At 33.2% G+C, this 25,831-nt stretch overlaps 1 protein-coding gene across 1 annotated transcript; it reads right to left on the minus strand.

The window, feature by feature from the left end:
• Positions 1-8,164: 8,164 nt before the first annotated feature.
• On the minus strand, positions 8,165-8,952 carry LOC130823763 (uncharacterized). The gene is made up of 2 exons (XM_057688517.1): positions 8,331-8,952; positions 8,165-8,241 (listed from the first exon to the last, which is right to left on the minus strand). The coding sequence occupies exons 1-2, from the start codon at positions 8,944-8,946 to the stop codon at positions 8,225-8,227; spliced, it is 633 nt and encodes a 210-aa protein (XP_057544500.1). The 5' UTR covers positions 8,947-8,952; the 3' UTR covers positions 8,165-8,224.
• Positions 8,953-25,831: the final 16,879 nt, after the last annotated feature.

A 25,831-nucleotide genomic window follows, 5' to 3' on the forward strand; every position in this document is an offset into this window, starting at 1 on the left:
GAGAAGAATATTTCTCCTGTCGCTGCCCCCCGTACGTTTAGTAGACCAAGAATTCCATTTAAGAAGTATGTGGATTTCTTGTTGACTAAAAGTTCTGAAATTGTGATTTTAGAACAAGAACCTACTAGTTACAAAGATGCCTTAACAAGACAAAACTCCGAAAAGTGGCTTGGAGCCATGAATTCTGAAATGGAATCTATGTCTGAAAATGAAGTATGGGACTTGGTTGATTTTCCTAATGGGGTAAAACGTATTGGGTGCAAATTGATTTTCAAATTGAAAACAGACAAAGATGAAAACATTAGTGTTTTCAAAGCAAGGTTAGTGGTAAAGGGTTGCAAACAAGTTCATGGTATTGACTATGATGAAACCTTTTCACTAGTAGCAATGCTTAAATCCATTCAAATACTCTTAGCAATTGCCGCCTTTTATGATTATGAGATTTGGCAAATGGATGTAAAAACCGCTTTCTTGAATGGTTTCTTGGAAGAGGACAACCAGAAGGTTTTCATGATCCAGAAAATCCAAAGAAAGTATGTAAGCTTAAAAAATCCATTTATGGATTAAAGCAAGCATCTCGTAGTTTAAATCTTCGTTTTGATGAGGCAATCAAAATGTTTGGTTTTCTCAAAAATGAAGATGAACCTTGTGCTTACAAGAAGTTTAGTGGGAATAGTATTGTCTTCCTGGTTTTATATGTTGATGACATATTGCTCATAGAAAATGATATTCCCATGCTTGAGTCAGTTAAAGAATGGCTATAGAATTCTTTTTCTATGAAAGACCTTGGAGAAGCTGAGTAAATTTTGAGGATCAAGATCTATAGAGATAGGTAAAATGATTGATTGGACTTAGTCAAAGAGCTTATATTGATATGGTTCTTACAAAGTTCAAGATGGAAAACTCCAAAAGAGGTTTCCTCCGCATGCATTATGGTTTGTCGCTAGGCAAGACTCAATGTCCTTCAGACATTGATGAGATTAAGCAAATGAGTGGTGTACCTTATGCTTCAATAATAGGGTCCATTATGTATGCCATGATTTGCACTCGGCCGGATGTTTCATATACTTTCAGTATGTGTAGCAGATACCAATTAAATCCAGGTGATACATACTGGAATGCAGCTAAGAATATCCTAAAGTACTTGAGAAGAACTAAGGATCATTTCTTAGTCTATGGAGGAGAATGTGAACTAAGGGTTAAAGGTTATACTGATGCGAGTTTCCACACAGACAAAGATGACTTTCGATCTCAATCTGGTTTCATCTTTTGTTTGAATGGAGAGGCTATGAGCTAGAAAAGTTCAAAGCAAAGCACAATAACTAATTCTACCACAGAGGCTAAATATATTGCTGCGAGTAATGCAGCAAAGGAGGCAGTATGGATAAAGAAATTCATTTCAGATCTTAGAGTAGTACCTAGTGTTGAAATTGGGATTGTCTTGCATTGTGATAGTCAAGGTGCCATTGCTCAAAGCAAGGAACCAAGATCACATTCAAAATCCAAACACGTTCTCAGAAAGTTTGATATCATTCGCGAAATTGTTCATCGAAAATATGTGATTATTTGTGAAATTCGTAAGGATGACAATATTGTTTGGGGGAGTGGCTTTAATTGTGTACTATTTTCTTAAAATTAGTCACAAATGTAAAGACATTTGGTTATGTTTGTTTATGTTTGTCCATAAATATGAATGTTCTTATTCAATTATGGTTTGGTGTTAAATAAAATATTCAAAGTATTTAATAATATTCAATAGGTTTAACATATACGTGATTTGATGAATGAAACCCTATAAATGAACTGAAGTTATTTGAAATATTTTTTTTCTCTAAATCATTAATTTGGACATAAATAATTTTCAAAAAGATTAGTTTGTAAGTTGATTAATAGTGCGGTTTCATGGGCTACAGGGACATAGAGATGTCTAGTCATTTACATGGATATGTGTAGTGATACATATTGGACAGACCTACTTGATATTCTTCAAAATTGTTTGGAGAATTTTATTGCTATATTTACTGGATTCCTTTGACATGAATATGATATTATTCTCATATAATGATTAGTATTTTCTTGACATTCTCAAACGGCGTGCCATTAAAGGAGGTAATAAAGGGATTGCTCAGATTTGCTAAAAATTAAGTGGGAGTTTTGGTTATACAAGATTGGATAAGTCCTCTATTATTAGGATTGGGGTCTTTGGCCTCTTGAAAAGTAACACTGAAAATGCATGGTCGTGCTCAAATGGAATAAAGAGTTAATCATTTGTTTCGACAGTTCGTACTATGATTTCAATAAAAAATTTCAACATTAGTGTAAGTGACGTGAGTCGTCATTATGCTATCAAATTTTGACATTAAGTGACTTAAGCAATTTAAAGTTACACACTTATTTTAGGACAAGTGGGAGATTGAAGGGAATAAATGTCCTAATAATCAAGTGTAACTTCTAAAATATAAATAGGATATAATATGGAGATTAATACATTCGATTATATTACGTGGTCATAGTGTTTTGCTAGAAACCAACTTTGATCTGTATATTAATTAGATTAGTATACTGCTATTATGATCGGATTCTATAAGGTCTCACATATAAGTTACCGATTGAATAAAATAGTACCAATTGCATAAGATGCTCTTTGGACTATTTAGTGTAGGAGTTATTAGTGTGAATTGATGATATGTTTTAATTAGGAATTAAAACACAAAATTAATTCATTTTGATTATTACATATAAATGTTATATGTAACCATCAAATGGGTATGTGAAAAGTTTGTTGCATTTGTGTATAAATAGATGCACTTTGCTCATCATTTTAATAAGCTTGTGTGTTATTTCTCTCTACCTATCTCCTCCTTAAAAGTAATAACGGCCCATTTGGTTGATGGTAATGAAGTAATGGGAATGAAATGTTGTAATGACAATAGTAATGAAGGAATGGATATGAGAATTTGTAATGAAGATTCTTTTGTTTGGTGTGCATGACTAAAGAATGGTAGTGGAAGATAATATTCCATTGATTGCATTTGGTTGTTAGTAACAAAAAATGGTAATGACTCCTAGTTTCATTATTGTATATTTGTATCTAAAAGCATTATTGTATCTAAATTATTCTATCTAATGATTCTTTTTTTAATAATAATATTTTTTTAGATAATTACATACATTACCTTTTTTTTCTTCATTATTTTTTTCTTCAGCTCGAAACAACATTACCTTATTTTATTACCATAGTAATACTTCATTACCATTACAGCCTAATACCAGGTTGTTTGATGGTAATAAAAATGACCATTTTTGGTAATTTTATTACCTTATTTTATTACCATCCATTACCATTGAAGGCATTCAAACAACCAAATTTTTTATTACTTAATTTTATTACCATTACCGCCCTCTAATACCATGTACCAAACGGGCCGTAAGAGTATTAGTATTTCTCATTTCGTACTAGCACACGTAGTGATTCAATTGGTGCTTGTGGACCAATACTATAGGAACGAGACTTGACGTTCTAATCTCATTTGGTGATATTACATACCCGGTCCAGTCGTACAACGTGGAATTCACACATCGAGGACATACTCTTATATATACTTTTTATATATTAATATATGCATGAGATCCTGTTTAGATGTAAAGAAATATGTTTCTTAAAATTCCGCTTAATGCATCTAAATTCCTTCATTAACCATGTCTACCAAGTTTCATGAATACATTATTGTTGGGATTCGTAGATGCTTAAAGCGAAATTTCAGGAAACACTTCCCTAACATCTATCTCAAGATCATAAACATAATCAGACATATGAATCATACTAAAGGATTAGTCTATATTACCTTTGTAGCGTGAAATCCACAAGAATTAACGTAGTAATATAATCTGTAGAGCCTCAAACGTTGCTCCTCTATTCGGTCTACCAGAATCAATTGAATACCAACGTTTGCTAGAACGGAAGAGTATTGTATCTCTTGCTTTTACTGGTTCTTTTGTTTTCAATGTTTTTGCAATGAGAATGATAGACAGGGGGAGTTTAAATAAAACCGTTTTATGCTCCCCCATCATCCCACGTTTTCATTACCAAAACCTAGGTCAAAAAAAAACTGATTCTTTTGTTAACCTATTGAATCACAAACCCATACTCCTAATGGGCCTGAGTCATTTATCGTTCAATTGATTCTTTTGTAAGACCTTATAGGATTAATTATATTAGTCGTGGTCCAATCATTATTGACCCACCAATTATATTTATTCTCTAGCAAGTAAATACAATTACTAATAATAATTAACTTTATTATCTTGATAAATTTCCTATATATTTATATTTAGTAATTGTCGGAAATGTCTACGGACATATTCCTTCAATCTCCCACTTGTCCGAAGACAATTGCACAATTATAAATTCCTTAAGCCACTTAATGTGAAATTTGACAACACAATGTTATTTCTCAAATTATGTTTCTTGATCTCTGAGTTCGAATTGTTCAACTAAGGATTAACCATTTAATCCTATTCCGCATGGCCATGCAATTTTCAATTCTCGCTCATCAAGAGGCCTACACACCAATCCTATCACATAGGAGGACTTATTCATTCTTGTATGACCATAACTCCCACTCAATTCTTAGCCCACCTGATCACTGCCTTTATAGCCTCCTTTTACAGCACGACGTTTAACACGCGTCAAGGTTAAACTAATTATTTCGTAGTGATTAAGACATACTCATGTCTAAGGAATCCACTAAATATAAGGATTTGATTCTGCCCTTTCGAATCAGATTAGGTCAAGTCTCAATGCATGCGGTATGCATCCATATAATCGATTAAACATCTCTATGTTTCCATAGCCCATGGAACCGAGCTATCAATTAATTATATGCTAATCTTTAATAAACCACTTATGTCCAATTTAGTGATTTAGATTAGGGATATTAGATAAATTGTGATTTCAGTTCACTTATAGGGTTCCATTATCGAAACGTTTCCGATAATCCTATTGAAAACACAAATTACATAGACATATTATTTAATACTAAACCAAGCAATTAAATAAGAAACAAACTATTTATATTATTGATAAACATTCCAAACATATGGTAAACAGAATTCTTTATAATTGTAAACATGAAGTAAACAACCTAAAGACATTCTCCTATATGCTTAAGCCCCATGTACCTAGTATGACTCTCATGCTTCGGCTGAGGAAGTGGTTTAGTCAACGGATCTGCTATGTTATCCGTGGTATCAACTCTATTTATTATTACATCCTTTCTTCAAACAATTTCTCGAATAAGATGAAATTTTCTTTCAACATGTTTAGATTTTTGGTGAGATCTAGGTTCCTTGGATTGAGCAATAGCACCTTCGTTATCACAATACAACTTGATGCCATTCTCAATACTAGGAACTACACCTAGTTCACTAACAAACTTTTTAATCCAAACAACCTCTTTTGCTGCTTCAGCTGCTGCTATGTACTCAGCCTCTGTTGTAGAATCAGCAACTAAACTCTGCTTGGAACTCTTCCAGCTCACAGCTCCTCCATTCAGACAAAATGTGAAACCAGATTGGGATCGGAAGTCATCTTTGTCAGTTTGGAAGCTTGCATCAGTGTATCCAGTGACAAACAACTCATTAGCTCCGCCATATACCAGAAATTTATCCTTTGTCCTTCTCAAGTACTTGAGGATATTTTTCGCTGCTATCCAATGTGCATCTCCTGGATTGGACTGGTATCTGCTGCACATACTCAAAGCAAATGAAACATCTGGTCGAGTACATATCATAGCATACATGATTGATCCTATTGCAGAAGCATAAGGAACATTATTCATACGCTTGAACTCTTCTGAACTCGATGGGCACATAGTCTTGCAAAGTTTAATGCCATGTTGCATAGGAATAAACCCTCTTTTGAAGTTTCCCATTTTGAACTTTGTGAGAATCTTATCTATGTAAGTCTCTTGATTTAGTCCAATAAGTCTCCTCGATCTATCCCTATAGATCTTTATTCCCAATATGTACTCAGCCTCTCCCAGGTCTTTCATGGAGAAATGACTTTTAAGCCATTGCTTGACCGACTCAAGTATGTTTTTGTCATTCCCAATGAGGAGTATGTCATCTACATACAGGACCAGAAAAGTGATATTACTCCCACTTAACTTCTTGTATACACAAGATTCCTCTTCATTTCTAAGAAAACCAAACTCTTTGACTGCCTCATCAAATCTAAGGTTCCAACTCCTTGATGCTTGCTTCAATCCATAAATGGATCTCTTAAGCTTGCATACCTTCCTTGGATTTTTCGGATCTTCAAAACCTTATGGTTGTGTCATGTACACATCCTCTTTTAAGAACCCATTCAAAAAGGCAGTTTTGACGTCCATTTGCCATATTTCAAAGTCATGAAAGGCAGCTATCGCAAGGATTATCCTAATGGATTTTAGCATGGCTACTGGAGAAAAAGTTTCATCATAGTCTATACCATGAATTTGTTTGAAACCTTTTGCTACCAACCTTGCTTTGAAAACACTAATGTTTCCATCCTTGTCTGTTTTTAGTTTGAAAATCCATTTGCATCCAATGGGTTTTACCCCATCAGGCAGATCAACCAAGTCCCAAACTTGATTTTCAGACATGGAATCCTTTTCAGATTTCATGGCTTCAAGCCATTTTTCGGAGTCAGGACTCTCCAAAGCATCTTTGTGACTAGTAGGCTCTTCTGATTCTAACATGGTTATTTCAGAGTTTTCTGTCAAAAGGAAATCAATATATCTTCTTGACGGAATTATTGTCCTACTAGACTTACGTAGGGGAACAACAAGAGAAGTTTCTGCCTCATTAGGTAGAGTGACTTCGCGTGGATTTTCTCCGCTTGGGGCGGTAGGAGGTAAGTGTGTTGAATGCATTTCCTCCTGGGCATTATCATGTTGGGGCGCCTCTGATGATGTGTTAACCTTATCCATTTGTTGCTCATCTCGAACTTCTTCGAGATATACATTACTCCCACTTGTTTTTCTAGAAATAAATTCCTGTTCTAGAAAAACACCATTGCGAGCAACAAATACTTTGTTTTCGCTTTGGTTGTAGAAGTAGTATCCCTTTGTCCTTTTTGGGTAACCCACAAAAAGACATTTGTCAGATTTAGGTGCTAGTTTATCAGATATTAAACATTTTACATAAGCTTCGCAACCCCAAATTCTTAGAAAAGACAACTTCGGAACTTTTCCCGTCCACATCTCATATGGTGTCTTTTTCACTGCTTTGGTAGGTGCTCTATTAAGTGTGAATGCAGCTGTATCCAATGCAAATCCCCAAAATGAAATAGGAAGATCAGCAAGACTCATCACTGATCGAACCATATCTAATAGAGTTCGATTCCTCCTCTCAGAGACGCCATTTAATTGTGGTGTTCCTGGTGCAGTCAATTGTGAGAGTATGCCTCGATTTTTCAAATGATCATCAAACTCGTGAGACAAGTATTCACCACCACGATCAGATCGTAATGCTTTTATTTTTCTTCCCAAGTTGGTTCTCTACTTCATTTTGAAATTCCTTGAACTTTTCAAAGGACTCCGACTTATGTCTCATGAGGTAAACATATCCATATCTGCTTACATCATCAGTAAAGGTTATAAAGTAGCTGTAACCACCCCGAGCCACGGTACTCATAGATCCACATACATCAGTATGTATGAGAGCTAAGAGGTCATTGGCCCTTTCACTTGTACCTGTGAAAGGTGACTTTGTCATTTTTCCCATCAAACAAAACTCGCAAACACCAAATGATTCAAAATCAAATGATTTTAGAATTCCATCTTTATGAAGTTTCTCTATGCATTTTGAACTTATGTGGCCTAATTGACAATGTCATAGGTAAGTGGGGTTTGAATCATTTGTTTTACGTTTCTTGCTGTCTATGTTATAGATGTGAGTTTCTAAGTCTAGTACATACAACCCATTTAATAATTTAGCTGAAACATAGAACATATCATTTAAATATGCAGAACAACAATTATTCTTAATAGTAAATGAAAAACCTTCCGTGTCCAAAACCGGAATTGAAATAATGTTTTTGGTGATGGCAGGAACATAATAAAAATTATTTAGTTCTAAAATTAAACCAGAGGGTAATGTTAAAATATAAACTTCAACAGCTAAAGCAGCAACTCTTGCTCCATTTCTGACTCGGAGATCCACCTCACCTTTGCTCAAGTTTCTACTTCTTTTTAGACCCTGCACATTACTAGTAATGTGAGACCCACAAGCAGTATCAAATACCCAAGAAGCAGAAGTTGCCAAATTAATTTCAATAACATATATACCTGAAGATAAAGCACCAGACTTTTTTTCTTCCAGATAGACGGGGCAGTTCCTCTTCCAATGGCCAATCTTGTGGCAGTGGTAGCACTCATGTAGTGCTGCTACTTTAGCCTTTGGAGTAGCCTTTGGTTTGGAAGAGGCATTAGTGGTAACTACCTTTCCATTGCCGTTCCATTTAGGAGCCCCTTTCTTCTTGAACTTTTTATTATTTCTGACCATGAGCACATCTTTCAGTGCGGGTTCAGAAGGTAAGCTCCTTTCAGCCTGAACAAGCATACCGTGCAATTCTGGCAAGGTTGCTTCCCCTCCTTGCATGTAAAAATTTAATCTGAAAGCATCAAAAGTTTCTGGCAAGGATCTGATCACAATATCAGTGGCCAGCTCTTTGGGATAAGGAAAACCCAACTTTTCCATGACTTGAAAATGCCCTATCAAGGCGAACACATGGGGTCCGACGGGTTTTCCCTTGCCCAGTTTGCATTCCAAAAGTTTACAATTAGCTTCAAATCTCTCTAATCGAGCATTCTTTTCGAACATTGTTCTAAGTTGCTGGATTATTGTGTAGGCATCAAGATTGTTAAAACGTTTTTGAAAATCATGTTCCATGCAAGCAAGCATCAGACATGTTACTTGTACAGAATTGGCCTCGAGATTTTGTCTAGCTCTTTTTTCTGCAACTGTTGCAGTTTCTGGCAGGGGTTCAGGGAGTGGAGTGTCAAGAACACTTTCCCTTCCTTCAGCTATGAGAACAATTCTCACAGCCATTTCCCATTCAAGGAAGTTGTTTGCATTCAATTTGTCTTTTTTCAAGACACAGCGCAAGTTAAAAGCAGGAGTATTGTTGTTAGTTGAACCAAACATGATTTCTACAACAATGTAATAAAGCAAGATTAATAGTCTATCAATAAGCAGTAATTAAACAAGTTTAACAATTTATTCAAAATTTAAAATCCCCTTTTGAATAAATAATAACTAAGATCCTCTCCCACTACAGTCAAACGGACTTTGGCCCTGCCTTTAACTATAGTAGTTAAGGTAAGTAAACGTTTTACTAATTATAACTAATTATAACTCTTAGTAGATAGATTAATAATCCTTTGTTCAATCCTATCTCTTAGTTTCAAAACCCAAAACTTTGTTTTTTTTTGATGATTTTGTTGAGTGAAACCAAACATGAACATGTAAATTTTCAAATTAAAATTTACCCCATATCCAAAGAATTATGAGCAATACCTCGCTTTGGCAGAATGTATTACTCATTATCAAAGGCTTATAGGTGTTGTTTGGAAAAACAATGAAACTCAATATTATTTATGGAGATTCAAGTTAATAAACATGGTTAATATTAAGTGAACACATAGAATCTTAACCAATTCATAAACTTATGCAAGCAAAGATCAAAATAAACTAAGCGCTCAAAGCAAATAAAAGCATGAATAAAAAATGATCTAGTATGGCCCCTAAAAAAAATCTTCATGAAGCTTCCATGAATCTCCATTGATCACCTTCCTTGAAACTCCTTTCATTTGTGATTACATACTTTGAATAAAAAAAATACAAAATTAACGATACACAGATCGTATATAATTACATTCCAAAACAAACGATTCGCAGATCGTATATACTATCCTAATATTATATATAAATATTTGTTTTGGGCCATACTAGTCATAACATGTCAAAATAATATCAAATAATATAAACGGCATTAACAATGCAATATATCAAACTAAATGGTCATAACAATTAGCATATAAAATACCCTTTATGTTTAGTCAAACTTAACTAATTTAATTGAGACTATCTTAAGAGCATATAAAATATCCTTTAATTTTAGTCAAATTTAACTAATTTAAGTGAGACAATATTAAGGAGAAGAAAAAAAAAACTATATAAATTCAATAAGACTCAATGAATAATTATTGCACATATTGAATAATTCCAAAAAAAAAGGGGTTGGTCACCAATTCATCTTCCAGCATCATCATGCTGTATAGAAGAAGGACCAGCAGGTTCATCATCATCAGCAGGTGGGGAAGCAAAGAATCAGAAGCTGCCCAAATGTTCCGTTTCAGGCAAAACAGAAGCGGCTTCTGCTCTGCGCCACCGGCCCGCCTTTCTACAACCTTCACCACTGCCGCGCCATGCAGCTGCGCCTCCCTCCGGCCACCATAGCCACCATAGCAGCCCGTGGTCACGCATACTACCTGGTTTTTTCGGTATTTGTTCATTTTTAATTTTTTTTTTGATGAATTCGAACAAATTCGAATTGATATACAATCTTTGTGCATGAATGGCTTCAAATTTCAGGAAAAAAAGGTTTTTCGCATTTGAATTTCAATCTAATTGAACAAATTTTGTGTTTTAACAATTAAAATTGAATTGGGGAAAAATTAGGGTATAAGCATTTTCGATCCAAAACACTTGAATACCATTACGAGAAACACAATAACAATGAACAAATTTTGTGTTTCATTTCATTGTTTGGATTTCGTGAATAATCAAAGCCCCAAGACAATTAACACAAAATATCGAGTCTTTATAAAAAAAACTGATTTTTTTTTTTAATTTTTTTGATTAATTCGAACAAATTCGAAATGATATAGAATATTTGGCATGAATGGCTTCAAATATCAGGAAAAACAAGTTTTTCGCATTTATATTTCAATCCAATTGAAATTGAATATTATGAATAACTCTCCAGACAGTTAACATAAGATATCCGATTTTCATGCAAAAAAAAAACGGTTGTATAACTTTCCAGAGAAATATAGATCATATGAATATTATGAATTAGGCTTAACTGATACCACTGTTGGGATTCGTAGATGCTTAAAGCGAAATTTCAGGAAACACTTCCCTAACATCTATCTCAAGATCATAAACATAATCAGACATATGAATCATACAAAAGGATTAGTCTATATTACCTTTGTAGCGTGAAATCCACAAGAATTAACGTAGTGAGATAATCTGTAGAGCCTCAAACGTTGCTCCTCTATTTGGTCTACCAGAATCAATTGAATACCAACGTTTGCTAGAACAGAAGAGTATTGTATCTCTTGCTTTTACTGGTTCTTTTTTTTCAATGTTTTTGCAATGAGAATGATAGACAGGGGGAGTTTAAATAAAATTGTTTTATGCTCCCCCATCATCCCACGTTTTCATTACCAAAACCTAGGTCAAAAAAAAAACTGATTCTTTTGTTAACCTATTGAATCACAAACCCATACTCCTAATGGGCCTGAGTCATTTATCGTTCAATTGATTCTTTTGTAAGATCTTATAGGATTAATTATATTAGTCGTGGTCAAATTATTGTTGACCCACCAATTATATATATTCTCTAGCAAGTAAATACAATTACTAATAATAATTAACTTTATTATCTTGATAAATATCCTATATATTTATATTTAGTAATTGTCGGAAATGTCTACGGACATATTCCTTCATTAACCATGTCTACCAAATATTTATTCTCTACCAAATATCTTGATAAATACAATTACTAATATGTTTCTTAAAATTCCGCTTAATGCATCTGAATTCCTTCATTAACCATGTCTACCAAGTTTCATGAATACATTATCACATGTATAGACATCACTTTGTGGCTCACGAAGATATTTTATGAGTATAAAGAGGTTTCGATAATCGTTGATAGAGTTTTCAATTGTTTTTTATATTTTGTACCAAGCCTCGGTGGAGGCTCTCTTGGCTAGAGTATTGAAGATAGCTCCTGGGCTGTGCTGTTGTTAGTTTCAGGCGAGATTACTAAAAACTCGATCAAAACTACACTGTTGAAAAAGTGTGGAAGCTTCTGCGTCAAATTTCGGTGAAAGCTTTATGCAAATTCGGTCGACACTACACTAACCGTTTCTTGTGGGCTGCTCTTCGAATCCCACGATTTATATAGTTTAATTATTAAGTCAGTGGAGGTTAGGATATTCTTAAATGAAGTTAGGCAGTTTTATTTTTGTTTTTAATTAGTTTAGTAGAGTGGAGGTTACCATATTTTTTATGCATTTAAGCATTTTCGATAGATTTGTATTAGGTTAGCATTTTTATTTCAGAAGTTAGGCGCAGGATTGAAATGTTTGCCAAAATCGTTACGATGTTAAGAACAATAAAAACAACAATGAACAAAACAATGTTTGATAATGTAAACTAAGCAAAAGAGAAACAAAGATTTAAAGAGGTTCACCCAATGATTGCTACGTCCTCCGTGGTGTGTAGTTTTTGTTTATATTATATCAAGAATGTATAAACAACACTTACAAATGAAGAATTACAATTGAGTAAGAGATAAAAACAAAAGGCTATGTGTTTGGCTGCTTACTTGAATACAACATTAATATAGAGTAATGAATAATATGAAATAACTCCAAAAACTTGAAAGGTCGAAAATCAGCATCCCATGCACATCAGAGAAACCGCTCGACTGGAATAGAGAGCTCGCTCGGTCGAGCGAGCAGCAGATACCTTCTGGATACATTCTGTCTGACCGCTCGACCAACCAATAAGACTCGCTCGGTCAAGCGGGTAGGTCGAGCGACCATTATGATTCCTATGTCAGAATTCTAATCGAACAAACATATATCAAGTTCTTTCTACTTCTTCATTAATCTTCATTAACACCAATAATTCCCATGAATACACTCCCACATAATTACACCCTTTTGGTTTCCACAACTCAAGAGTCACACACATGAATACACACTTCAATTGTGCACTCAAGTCACACATGTGATACCATTCATAACAATCTCCACCTTGACTTGAGTTCACCCAAGTCAAAACATTCAACAATCCACTTCAAAAACAAAAGAAAAAAACTTACACACCTCAAATGCCCCAAAAGGCATTATCTCAAGCAAGGAGCTAAATCAACCAAGTCAACACATAATTCAAACTTGGTTGTAGGTAATGACTTTGTCATCATGTCGGCCGGATTTTTCGTAGTGTCAATCTTTTTCAATAACACCCTTTTGTGCTCAACTTCATCCCGGATGAAATTATACTTAATATCAATGTGTTTGGACCTTCTATGAAACGTATTTTGATTCTTAGCCAAGTGAATTGCACTTTGACTATCATAATGCACATTTACCTCACACACCTTATTGCACATTTCACCAACAAGACCTTTAAGCCATTTTGCCTCCTTGAATGACTCGGCAACGACTATGTACTCCGTTTCGGTTGTTAAGAGAGCAACCACATATTGCAAAGATGATTACCAACTTATCGCCGAACCACCCAAAGTAAAGACGAACCCACTTATGGACTTTCTATTAACTTGATCACCACCATAGTCCGAGTCACAAAACCCAGTTAGCTCGCTTGAATTCTTCCCATACATAAGACAAACATTAGAAGTATCTTTCAAATACCTCAATAACCATTTTAGTGCCTCCCAATGTCCCTTCCCCGGATCCGACATATATCTACTTACTAAACTCACCGCATGAGCTATGTCGGGTCTAGAACATACCATGGCATACATAACACTACCAACGGCACTAGTGTATGAGATTCTTACCATTTTCTCTTCTTCCTCCTTCGTTTGTGGACACAATTTCTTGGACAATTTGAAATGAGAAGCAAGAGGAGTAGGTCCATTATGAATTCTTGTGTAGTAGTGGGAATTCCCGAAGTCTTAGTCTTTTATGATCTTGAATTTTAATCCTTTTTAGTCGTAGTTGTTCTCGCTTATCACCTATCTTTTGTTACAAATCGTGGTTTAATAGAGTTTGATAAACCCATAATTATTCTTGCTTCCTCGTATTCGACCCGTTAGCGAACTACTATGTACACTGTGCGCTTGCGGTAAAATTAAATCACCTATCATCTATATATTCTTGAGACCATTAATATAACTGTTGTACGACAGCGGAAGCAAAGATCGAAAACAATATCGGAAATAAAGATTCAAACAAACAATAAAGAAATCCACCGGCACTGAGAATAAACTTTTCACTATAAACCGGGAAATTACAAGATGAACAAGAAACCACAACAATGGCTCTCCAAGCTTTTTCTCTCTTAGTTTTCCTCACTTTGTGTTACATGCATCCCTAATACTAAGACAATGGGGCCTTTATATAGTATACCTCATAAAACAAAGAAATTAGGTTAACAATTACAAAGAAACCGGCGAAAAAACTAAATAACCGTCAAAAGAACGTGGAAAAACTAAATCCCGCACAAAATGCACTGCTCCGCGTCCCGCATAGAACTCTGCGACATGCGCTCAGCATTATACCCAAGACAGAAGCTTCTCCGCGCTTCGCGTAATACTCAGCACCCTGCGCATATCTCCGCACCCCGCACGCTAAAATTTTTGACCCACACTTGATTCATCTTCTTCATGATCTTGGACTGGGTTCGTAACAATCAAGACTTATCTTGATTGATTTGTTGATCTAATTTGTCTCTATCATTCCCCCTCAAGTTGGACGACTAAGAGGGAAAGTCCAATCTTGAAGAATCATCAGTACCAATGACGAACATGAGCATAGTTGGAGGAGAAAGTTTGTCATCGCATGGACTCTTATGGAGGGTCTAGTGGTAAGTGGTTGGTGGCTTAGTGATAAGGAGCGGAGTTGCTACAAATAATGGAGGAGTTGAAAGTTGAAGGTTACATTGGAGTGTTTGAAAGTTTTATTCAAAATTTTAAAAAAATATATATAATGAGGAATAAGTTTATTAATCTCGTGTTGTTATGAAGAAAGTTAATGACTTCTATTTTTGTTTGGTTTCTTTATAATCTTTCAACTTGAGCATTGAGGGTTTCATATGATAAAGTTTAAATCGATCAGAATGAAAAATAAGAGGAGTTTAAGGAAAAAGGTACTAAATGTGATTTTAGTATTTTAGGAATGGTTGTTTTAAAAGCATAATTTATACTACCTCCATCAAGAAGGGAGATCGAGTTATTGAATAATCAATTTAGGTTTGATGACAACGATTTGATGATGTAGCCATGGAGTTTAGTGGAAGTCTCCCACCATTATGAGAAGCATGGAAAAAATCATAAGCTCTTGATACCACGCAGAGAGTTTATGAGAGTTTAGAAAAGTGTTGAAAATTATTGTTGATATTAATTATGAAGATTACATGTAACAAATTATATAGAATAAAAGAGATACTAATAATAAAGATTACATGTATTAAAATTTTCTTTGAATAATTGCATTATAATATCTATATATTCTCAAGGCAATCAATATATTAATCAAGATTTATCTTGATTGATTTGTTAATCTTATTTGTCTTTGTCACTTTTTCCTCTAAAATTAAAATAGCTAAAGTAACCTACAATTATAGATTATTTGAAAAAAAAAATTGAAAAAAAAAAAAAAAATCCAGCCCACTTCCCTTCCTTCCTGTAACCACCACTCCTCCCCTTTCCTTCTGACACCAACTCCCTTCCCACTGCCACGAATGTCCTTGTCAATGACCACCGTAGTCATTCCCCATCATTTCATCTAACCTCCATAACCCTTTAATGGTTTCATCTTTATTTTCTCTATCCTCTTCATTTTTAAACTATAACAACACCACTTTATCTTACCTACACAACCCTTTAATGAATTCTACTAACCTTTTTCTTTAATGGCCATGGTGGGGAATTGACTCGACTTTATGGGAAATTATGTGGGGGTTGTTAAATGACCTATTTGACATGTTTTAGGTAATTTTTTTATTATTTCTTTTCTTTTATATCTTAAATGACCAATTTAACAGGTTTTAGGTATTTTTGAATGTTAGTGGAAAACACTAGATTTAGTTGATATTATTCGTGATTAATTAAAAGTTCTGATTATTGCAGGAAAATCAACGAAAAATTGGATTATTGTGGGCAATTTTTTTTAAATTATATACTTCCTCCGTTCTTTTTTGATCTTCCACATCACTATAACGGGTAGTTTCAAAAGTTCTTCCACTTTAGAATACTTTCTATTTTTAGAAAGTTTTTATCCCACTTTTACCCCTTAAAACCCCCCCTTTTCTTTTAATGTACCTCTTTTCTTTTATTTATAATTATTTTCTCTCTCATACTTTCAATACAATCATTATTTCACACTACTATTTAATTAAAATAATACCCACTACAACCTTATACTTCCGATACAATTATTACTTCACACTACTATTTGATTAAAATATAATACCCACTACAACCCAAAGATTCTATCTTCCTTAATATATGTGAAAAACCTAAAGTGGAAGATCAAAAAAGAGCGGAGGGAGTATTAAAAAACTTTGAAATTTGAGGCTTTTTAAAATTCTAGGGGTGAAGTTTGTTTCTTATGAGTTATAGTTAGATGTGTACATAATAATTCTACTCAATCAGATATATTTGATTTCCAAAATTGGATAATTCAAAATGGATATTGTTTTTAAACCATGTAGAGAATCTGAAATCCAAATCAAAATTTTGTGAAACATAATATCAAGTCTTGATTTTTATTTAGATTTAAAAGAAAAAACTTTAAAAGGTAAAATTTTTGAAGTAAATTTTATAAGGTTATCGTTTAATGTTAATTAATTTAGGGTTTTAAATATCCAATTTTATTGGGAGTATTTAGTGTAAGAGTTTATTAGAACATTGTATGGTAAAACAACTCATACAAACAACTTATTGGGACCAACAAGCTCATCTTAAACCTCCTAAAGTAAGCAGCGCGTTCCATCAATAGTAGCTGGTTCCTCAATCATAAACAATGCCGCCATTTTCACTATCCTAAGTTCATTATCTTCATCATCTTGTCTCATCATCTCAACTTCACAAGCCACATAACAATAATAATTATGACACCGTAACTCCAACCATCAACAAATAACTGATGTAGGCCACCCCGCAGCACACACTAAACACTCAAAATTAAACCCTAAATAAACCAGAAATGAAGGCTAGAACAGAGAAAGAAAGAATAGCTGATGGTGTTAGTATTGTGGTTTAGTGGTGGGGGTAGTTGCGATTTACGAGTGGAGAGGGGAATTGGGGATGGGGTTTGTATAATGGAGGGGATTACAAGAAGGAAAGGAATACGTACAAAGAAAATGACAATTACTGCAAAAGTGACGAACAAATATAATTATCAATAAATTTATCAATGTTCTTATTTATCTTTTTATATTTATTAGCTTTCAGCTATTAGCTAAAATTTACCAAACGCTCTAAAATAATTAGATAATAAAATCAGCTAATCAAACCAGTTAATAAAATTTACTAGTCAAATCACTTGTTCCAATCAGTTATCAACTACCAGCTATTAGTTGTTTGCTGAACACTCCACTACCAAAATGGCTGGTTTTTCAAACCAAAAAAAACTGATGAAATAAAAATTTAATTATTTTAGGCTTAAAGGTTTTGAATTTGCAAACAAACATTTAAATATGGTGATAGAAAAAATAATATTCCATATCCGATATCCAATCTAGGGTAAATCAAATATGCAAACAAGCTTTACACGGTCTTTTCCGACATGAATCCTAATAGATCTCCAAAGCCTTATTGCTTGTTCTGACAGTTTTTCAGATAAATGAACATCATGGTTGCTTTTGCAGGTTCCCTAGTTTAAATATCCTATCAAAATATAAGTATTCATACACTAATATTTTTGACACACAAATATAATAGATGTTTTTAACTTCGTTTTTAATGGTGCTAACAGATTTTTCACGAAAACATACACCATGATCATTCTTATACGACACCTAGTTTATAATTCAATTGAATGAGTATTCATACGTAGAATTTACCGACACGTAAATCAAAATATTTTAACATTGTTTTTATCGGCTAACGGCTTATCTCAACATGTTGTTTTTACCTATTGTAAGGTTAAACGACTTCTTTAGAAAAAAAAAAAAAAAAAAGCAATTTGAATATGTTAAATCTAAAATGTTAACATAATTTTAATATTAAAATTAATTGGCTATAATGCCTACGGTTTTTGATTGAGTAATCCAAAGGTATAATACAAAGGTAAAAATTCTAAAATGGTTGAAAAATCAATCACATCAAAATTAATGATCAATTCAATTCACCTGAACTCTATTCAGTTCAATTTGCAAGCAAGAGATTATGCACGTACAAGTGTACAAGAACCACCTTGATTGCAATTTGCAGGTAAAAAATTTCTTTGCCTCTTGTTCTCAATCATCAATGTGGATGATAATTGAATATGTCCATCAAGTTTAAAAATTTTAAGACAAAAGAATAGACGTAAGAAAATCTTTAAATCTGAGATTTTAGGAAGAATTAACTAACAAGTACGAATGTAGGATCAAAAAATAAATTCAATTAAGTTTGCAGATATTTTGCAGAAAGATATAACGGATAATTTTCTAAAAGCTCTGATTTTTATTTTCTTGTGATGTTCATGAAATATTGATTCAGAAGACGGTGGAATTATGCAGTCTTCATCTTACATGATCAATGGACTTGAGATCAGAATGTAGTTTTGTTGCGTCTATTGGATCTTAAGCCAATTACATCACCAATGTGCCCACAATATATCCTTAAAGAATATTAAACAATATTATATCATCTTGCGTACAAGATTTTACAACACGTTGGCCTAAAAAGACACTTTTGAAAGAAAACTACATGACTTACAAAACCAATAAGAAAGCGAATATCAACATTGTGTGAGCGTACTGTTTGATATGATGCCAGTCCTCCGGTTGTTACCGATTGAAAAAAACTCCAACAAGTAACAATACTTTTGTTCTCAACAATGGAGAACCTTTAAACCTATCAGCAATCATGTCCAGATCTTCAGACATTGACAAATCTTTGGCAATGCATGACAAGATTCTCACGCCACCAATCATCCTACCTTGACTTTATTAACCCGACATAGTTTCAAAATTTATTCACATAAGGATGGCGATCTTTAAGGATTGGGAACAAATACTTCCTCCTATTCATAGAGAATGAGACATTTGGATTTTGCACCAAAAACAAAGAAGGGTGGCGGATCATTTAAAAATGGGATGAAAACTCTCTTTTTCTATAAAGGGTATTGATATTTATGTGTTATTGTGTTGTTGTAATAAGGGTAAAAGAGTAAAAAAAAATGACAAAAATAAAAATGGGACATTTTCAGTAAATTGGCCCAATAAAAAAATGTCTCATTCTCTATGAATAGGAGGGAGTATTATTTTCGATAAAATTTACTCTATTCAAATGCAGAACCTAGCATGTCTTTATGAGTTGAGATTAAACTTTACATTTAGTCAAGAAAAATCCTTAGAACAAAAGAATAAACACTCCTAAATCTAAGCTAAGCAAAAGCTTATGAAATCAAGACAATGAGAAAATATCGAAATCAAAAATAAAATTTCAAAACAAATAAAAAATGAAAAAAAATCACTTCTACAAACTAAGCTAAAGAAAGAAAATGAAAGAATAATCACTTATTGTTACTTAGGAAATGGCGGTGAAAAATGATCGAACATGGAGAAGAAAAGTAAAAACGATGAGAATGACGGAGAATTGTTTAAGTGTGTAAGCTTTTACATCAAGTGTATTAGCTTCTCTTTTAACATCCTTGCATATACCAATTCAGTTATGGTTGTGATTTTCGGCATCTTCATAAGAATCAACTCCATTTTCTATTGGTTTTGATTTTTGGCAACTTCATAAGATTTTACGATATAATTATCTACTATTAAAAATGTATTTCTCTCCTCATAAACAAAAATTCGTATTCATGTAAGAGATTACAAAATTCCTATAATACTATATATAATCAATTACAAGAAACAAAGGAACATATTGTTGTTTTGCGCTTTAGATTCTGTCATAAGAAGATTTTGATAGTTTAAAATGTACTCACTTATATAAACAATGTCTACAACTTAGTGAAACGCGTAGAAAATGGTCAAAGTTTCTGACGTAGACTTATAAATGGCGGTGGTTTCAACTGTAATCTTCCCTATACAATGTTTAGAGTATCTGCTTGCATAATTTGCACCTATTCAAGAGTTGATTAATTTCAGCACACCTAACATTTAGGAAAATGGGAAAATAAAAAAGGGTTTCAAAAATATACTATTAATTAACCCCATAACCATGTAAGAACTATCCTCTCAAAAAACTCATTAGAAAAAAATCAAAAAAAAAATAGTAATGATGACTTATGAACAAATTCAAGGTGAAATTGATTGTATATGAGAATAAAATCTGAGCAATAAATCGAAAAAAAGAGAAGTGAGGAATTGGATAGGATAAATTCAGAATGAGGAAATTGATTTAGCAAAGTTAAATTATAGTTTATCTAACTACGAAAACTCTCAAAATCAATTTCTATCTCATATTCGCATAAACAAGAGTCATTTATAAAAATATATACTCCAAGTAACAAACTTGAATTCATAAAACAACTTACAATTCAAATCCAATATAAACCTCATAGCAACATCACAACTACATTGATGAAATTTTACAATAACAAAAGAGTACTGTTTAAAACGAAAAAATTTGGTTATAAAGTGACAAATAATAGTTATGTCATTGAAACTTTTTAAGTATAAGAAATACGAGAAAATTTGAGATTTACAGAGTACAAGACAACCTCTTGTTCTATCAAATAAAGATAGCGGCGAAAATCAACCCTAATATCCGAATAACGTACAAATTCAGCCTTAATCAATCAATTTTAAGCAATCATTAATAAATTCGAAGATAAAAAAATACACGAATCAAAATTGAAAGTACAATGCAAACCCCAAAAACTCCAATAACAATTATTATGTTTATAATATCACTTGTAGTGAAAAAAATAAGAACAAGCGTAAATGTGAGGGCAAAACCTTGATGAATACTTCACTAATGACAAAGAGTGTACTGCACTGTTGCACTAACAAAAACTATAAATTGAGGAGGATTCAATGACATGTCTTTAGCAACAAATCAATCAATAAGATGAATAAAGAAACTAAAACCCAAACATCACCTCTTTTCTTCCTCTCATTCATATTGAAATCGGAAAATCAGCTCAAATATATATATATATATATATATATATATATATATATATATATATATATATATATATATATATATATATATATATATATATATATATATATATATATATATATATATATATATTATATGAATGAATTGATTATATTATGAATCAAGGTTGAAGTATGAATGAAAGTGAAGGTTGTGCGCTATTTTTAGGTGGTGTTTTACTACATGACAACTTTTAATTGTGTTGAATATGGAAGTGTTGTAAGGCATTTTAATTTTCATTGTCATTGTTGAAGTAAAAAGAAAATTGTTGCTATTATTATTGCAAATTATTGGAGGAAATATTTCTTTTCTTGCTAACTGTGTCATTATGAGTAATCTTGTATTGTAGTAAATTATATTACAACTTGAGGTTATGGCTAACATCAACATCATTATAAGTTTCTAATATTAATGTTGTTGTACAGGTGTTAATAGTTTCTGACATTACTTGTTGATGTGGTTTTATAACTTGAGTGTCATTCGTTTAAAGAAATGGTCATAAAGTACACTTTGTTGTTGTGAAAGCCTACTTGACTGCTAGTTTAGTGAATGACAAAGCTTATTTGATTGTTAAGTTAATGTCATAACCTATGAACAAATATATATTGAGTAATGTGAATTAGTTTAGTGTGCGTTAGAATAATTGAAAGTTACTTTGAATGGGTGAATGATAGCTTGTTTTAGCATCTAGATGCTTTTAAATGGAGACAAATAGGCTTATTAGTTCTACTTAAAAATTGTATAGGTTTCCTATTCATAAGAGGAAGGTATAACTTTAGTTGGGTGATTATTGTGATTTTTGTCGTGCAATGACGCTTATAGGTACGTGCACGCAGTAATTAACTATTATGTGCATTGTTTCAAGTATTATCAACATTTTATGATTATATGAATTTTATTAGAATTATAGAGTGCAAAAAGTAAAACACACCATCGAAAGTTTCTGATAGTGGTAGAGGCAAGTGAAATGAAAGTATTAGTAGAATATGAGAACACATTCCCGAGTAGTAGAGAATGAATTTTGTTTGTGTGTGGGGTCGAAATGATTCCCCTCTTGCTAAGCCTTGATTATGATTAGTTAGCGTGACTCAAATGGATTTTTGTGCAGTTATTTAGTAGTCTCCTAGGTGAAATCTGACGGGATCACTGTATGAGGGGTATGAGCATACTTTCACCATTAGGTGCCGGATGGCCGATACCGCCCCTTGACCGAGGTGCTACCATGAGGTCATTGCAAACCCCAACATGGTGGCCTCTTCACTGGATTTGTACCCTAGTGTGTTAATTTCCCAAAGGAAGGATCTGAGAGGATCACCTGGAGGGCGTATGAGCTCATATTTTGTCATGGTTGCCAGATGCCCAATAACTCCCATGGCCTTGTCATGATTTCCATAATGTAAATAAAAGATACACTACTCTTGTATATACTTCAAGGGATTTGAAGCCCTAAAGGCAAAATTCATGTCCTTATTGGAGTACAGATTCTAAGTCATTTTATTTGAAAAAGAGTAGATAAATGTGTTGGTTTGATTGTCATCGAATGTTGTTGCCTGACCATCATCTGTTTAGGAGAGTAGAGTTAATTTCATACCTGGTGTTTAGGAGGAGGGACATGCCCCACGTACTCACACTGGCGTTGAGTTAGTTGAGGACCTAAAAATGTATGTTGTGAAGAGGGTGTAAGAGAATTGTGCATGCAACGAACAATATGGTCCTTACACGGGCAGGTAGAAAAAGAGAAGCATATTCTGAAATTTGCCATACTGGATAATTAGCATGATAAGAAATTATCTTGATGTTATGCATATTGAAAAAGAATTTTTAGATAACACTTTCAACACGGTGATGCGTGTGGAAAAGGGAACAAAGGATCATTTTTGCAGTTCGTTGTGACTTACGCAACCTTAATATGAGAAGAAGCCTCCACCCTAGAGGCAATGCAATTTTGATCGCTACGTACACCCTGGATGATAGACGGGTTTATTGTCTACTTGAATCGATCAAGAGTTTGTGATTTCCAGATGGTTACGTTTCCAATTTAGCTAGGAGTATTGATATGGGCAAACACTCAATCTTCCAAGCGAGAAGCCACGATACTTAATCTTCCGAACGAAGAGCCATGATGGCCCAGTTTTCTTGCAACGCCTCATACCTGTTACTTTTCGAGAACTGCTATCTTTGCCGATTTGGGAGGCTCTAAGTGAGTAAGTTTATTCTTCTAATTATTGACTTCCCCAAAACTAAAAAGGGCAACGATGAGTATATTGGAAGAGGAAATACCAATAATACTATGCAAATGGAGAAGATTCCCCACCCCCCTTTCCTTCTTCGACTATATGGAGCACTTGCCTATCCACTTACCTTACGAGGCAACGATAACTGGAACAGTCCAATATAGGTGAATGTACCCATTTGAAAGGTACATGCATAAATTATAATTTAGTTTTTCATTCGTTATTATCGCTACATTTTGACTCATTTGAATATGTTAATGTGCAGGTATCTAAGAAATTTGAAGATCAATGTGAAGAATAAGGCGCATGTTGAAGCATCAATTTGCATTGCATATCTCACTGAAGAGGCTTCACATCTAGGGACAAACCTATGCATGATGATGGAGGTTATAATAATGAAAGATTATGATTTCTTTCAATCCTTACGCACCTGATTAGATCCCATGGAAAGGAGAAAAAGATATTGTTGACTTAGGGTGATCCAAAGTTGTTAAAATCGGGAATCTACTTGAAATCGTTTAGACCTGCAGAATCAAATAGTAAGAATCGAATTGTAGAATTGTAAGATTCTACTATAAACTTAATTTTGCTATCTAGTCATACTAATTCACCTTAAAAGTTTTAGTTTATTAATTGAAGTTTCATTCACTTTATTTTTAAGAATGAGATAGAAATATATTTAATAATTAGCTTAAATCTTCATAACGATGAAGAAATTTATTTTTTAAAAACTATGATGATGAATCGTTAAATTGTAAAAAAAATTAATGAAAGATGATACATAAGAAAAATATTTTTAAAATAAGAAAAAATTTGTACAATCGAATCGTTAAATCGTAGGATCGTAGAATCGTGTTATGATTCTACTTGTACAAATTTTATTTTAATTAGAATCATAAGATTCTACCAATTTATGATTCTACTTACGATTCGAATCGCTTGCTTATTTTTGGATCGTAAAATTGTAGAATCGTAGATCAGAATCGTGATTTTAATAACCATGGGGTGATCTTAAAATTGGACATCATTATGTTCTAGTGAATTGTCTCGAGGTTGACTCCTATCTAAGACAATTCACTACTAGGCTACGCACGAAATATCCAAAATTTTCAGAGGAACAACTCAATGCTATAGTCGAAGAGGACTTTCTAAAATATTTTCGTTTTTTGGTAATTTTAACTTATTTATAAAGGATATATGTGTGCTATATTTATCAATCATTAACTTAATTATAAATTTATTAATCATCTTTGTTTTACTAGATAGCAAAGGTCGTCTTTAAAACTATCCAAATAATTATATATTGAAGGATGTGGCAGAAGGACTTTTGAGATATGCTCAAAGTTATAACATTTGTTACGTGAATGACTATAAATTCCACACTAATAAGCATTCCACGAGAAAAGCAACAAAAAACAGCAAAGTGTGTGTGAATGCCGGGGAGGACAGTCTAGATGGAGATATTTTTATGGTCGCCTTGAAGAGATAATAGAGCTTGAATATCAAGAGAGTGACCATGTTCAAATGCCAATGGTTTGATCCAACATGTTCAGGACGTGGAGTTGGTACACTTGTTCATTAACATACCAAATAGTTGATGTCCATATTAGTCGTTGTTAGGGAAAGTATGACCCCTTTGTCCTCGCTAGTCAAGATTCTCAAGTCTATTACATGCTGTATCCTAGTTTGGGACAAGATTTACGAAATTGGCGAACTGTCTACAAAGTCAAACCAAAGAAATATCAAGTTGGTATCGCGTCTGGAAATGACATTGAGGATAGTGCGTTTTAAGATGAGGAACACACACAGGTCCATTTTTCAGTTAATGATGTCAACTTGACACCGGAGTCACTTTGTGATCCTTCAGGACAATTTATTCAGTGCCATATTGATGAAATAGAACTAGATCCAACAACTAAACCAGAAGAAGAACCTGTTGATGTAAATCTCGTATTGTCGGGTAATGAGGAAAATGACGATATTGATTATTATAGTGATTCTGATGAAAGAAATTAAATTTATAGTATATTTTGTATTTGTATTCTTTGAATTGAAATATCGTATTTAGATTTAAATTTAATACAAGTATTTAATTATTTTCCTCAATTCCTATTTTTTAAATTTAATATTTTATAATATTATAATATAAGTATTGAATTTCATATTTTATAACTAAAATTTTAATTTTAATAATAGAAAATGATAATTAAGAATCCGAAAATTAAAA

Source organism: Amaranthus tricolor, chromosome 1 (genome assembly GCF_026212465.1).
Source record: "Amaranthus tricolor cultivar Red isolate AtriRed21 chromosome 1, ASM2621246v1, whole genome shotgun sequence".
Classification (NCBI taxonomy): Eukaryota; Viridiplantae; Streptophyta; class Magnoliopsida; order Caryophyllales; family Amaranthaceae; genus Amaranthus; species Amaranthus tricolor.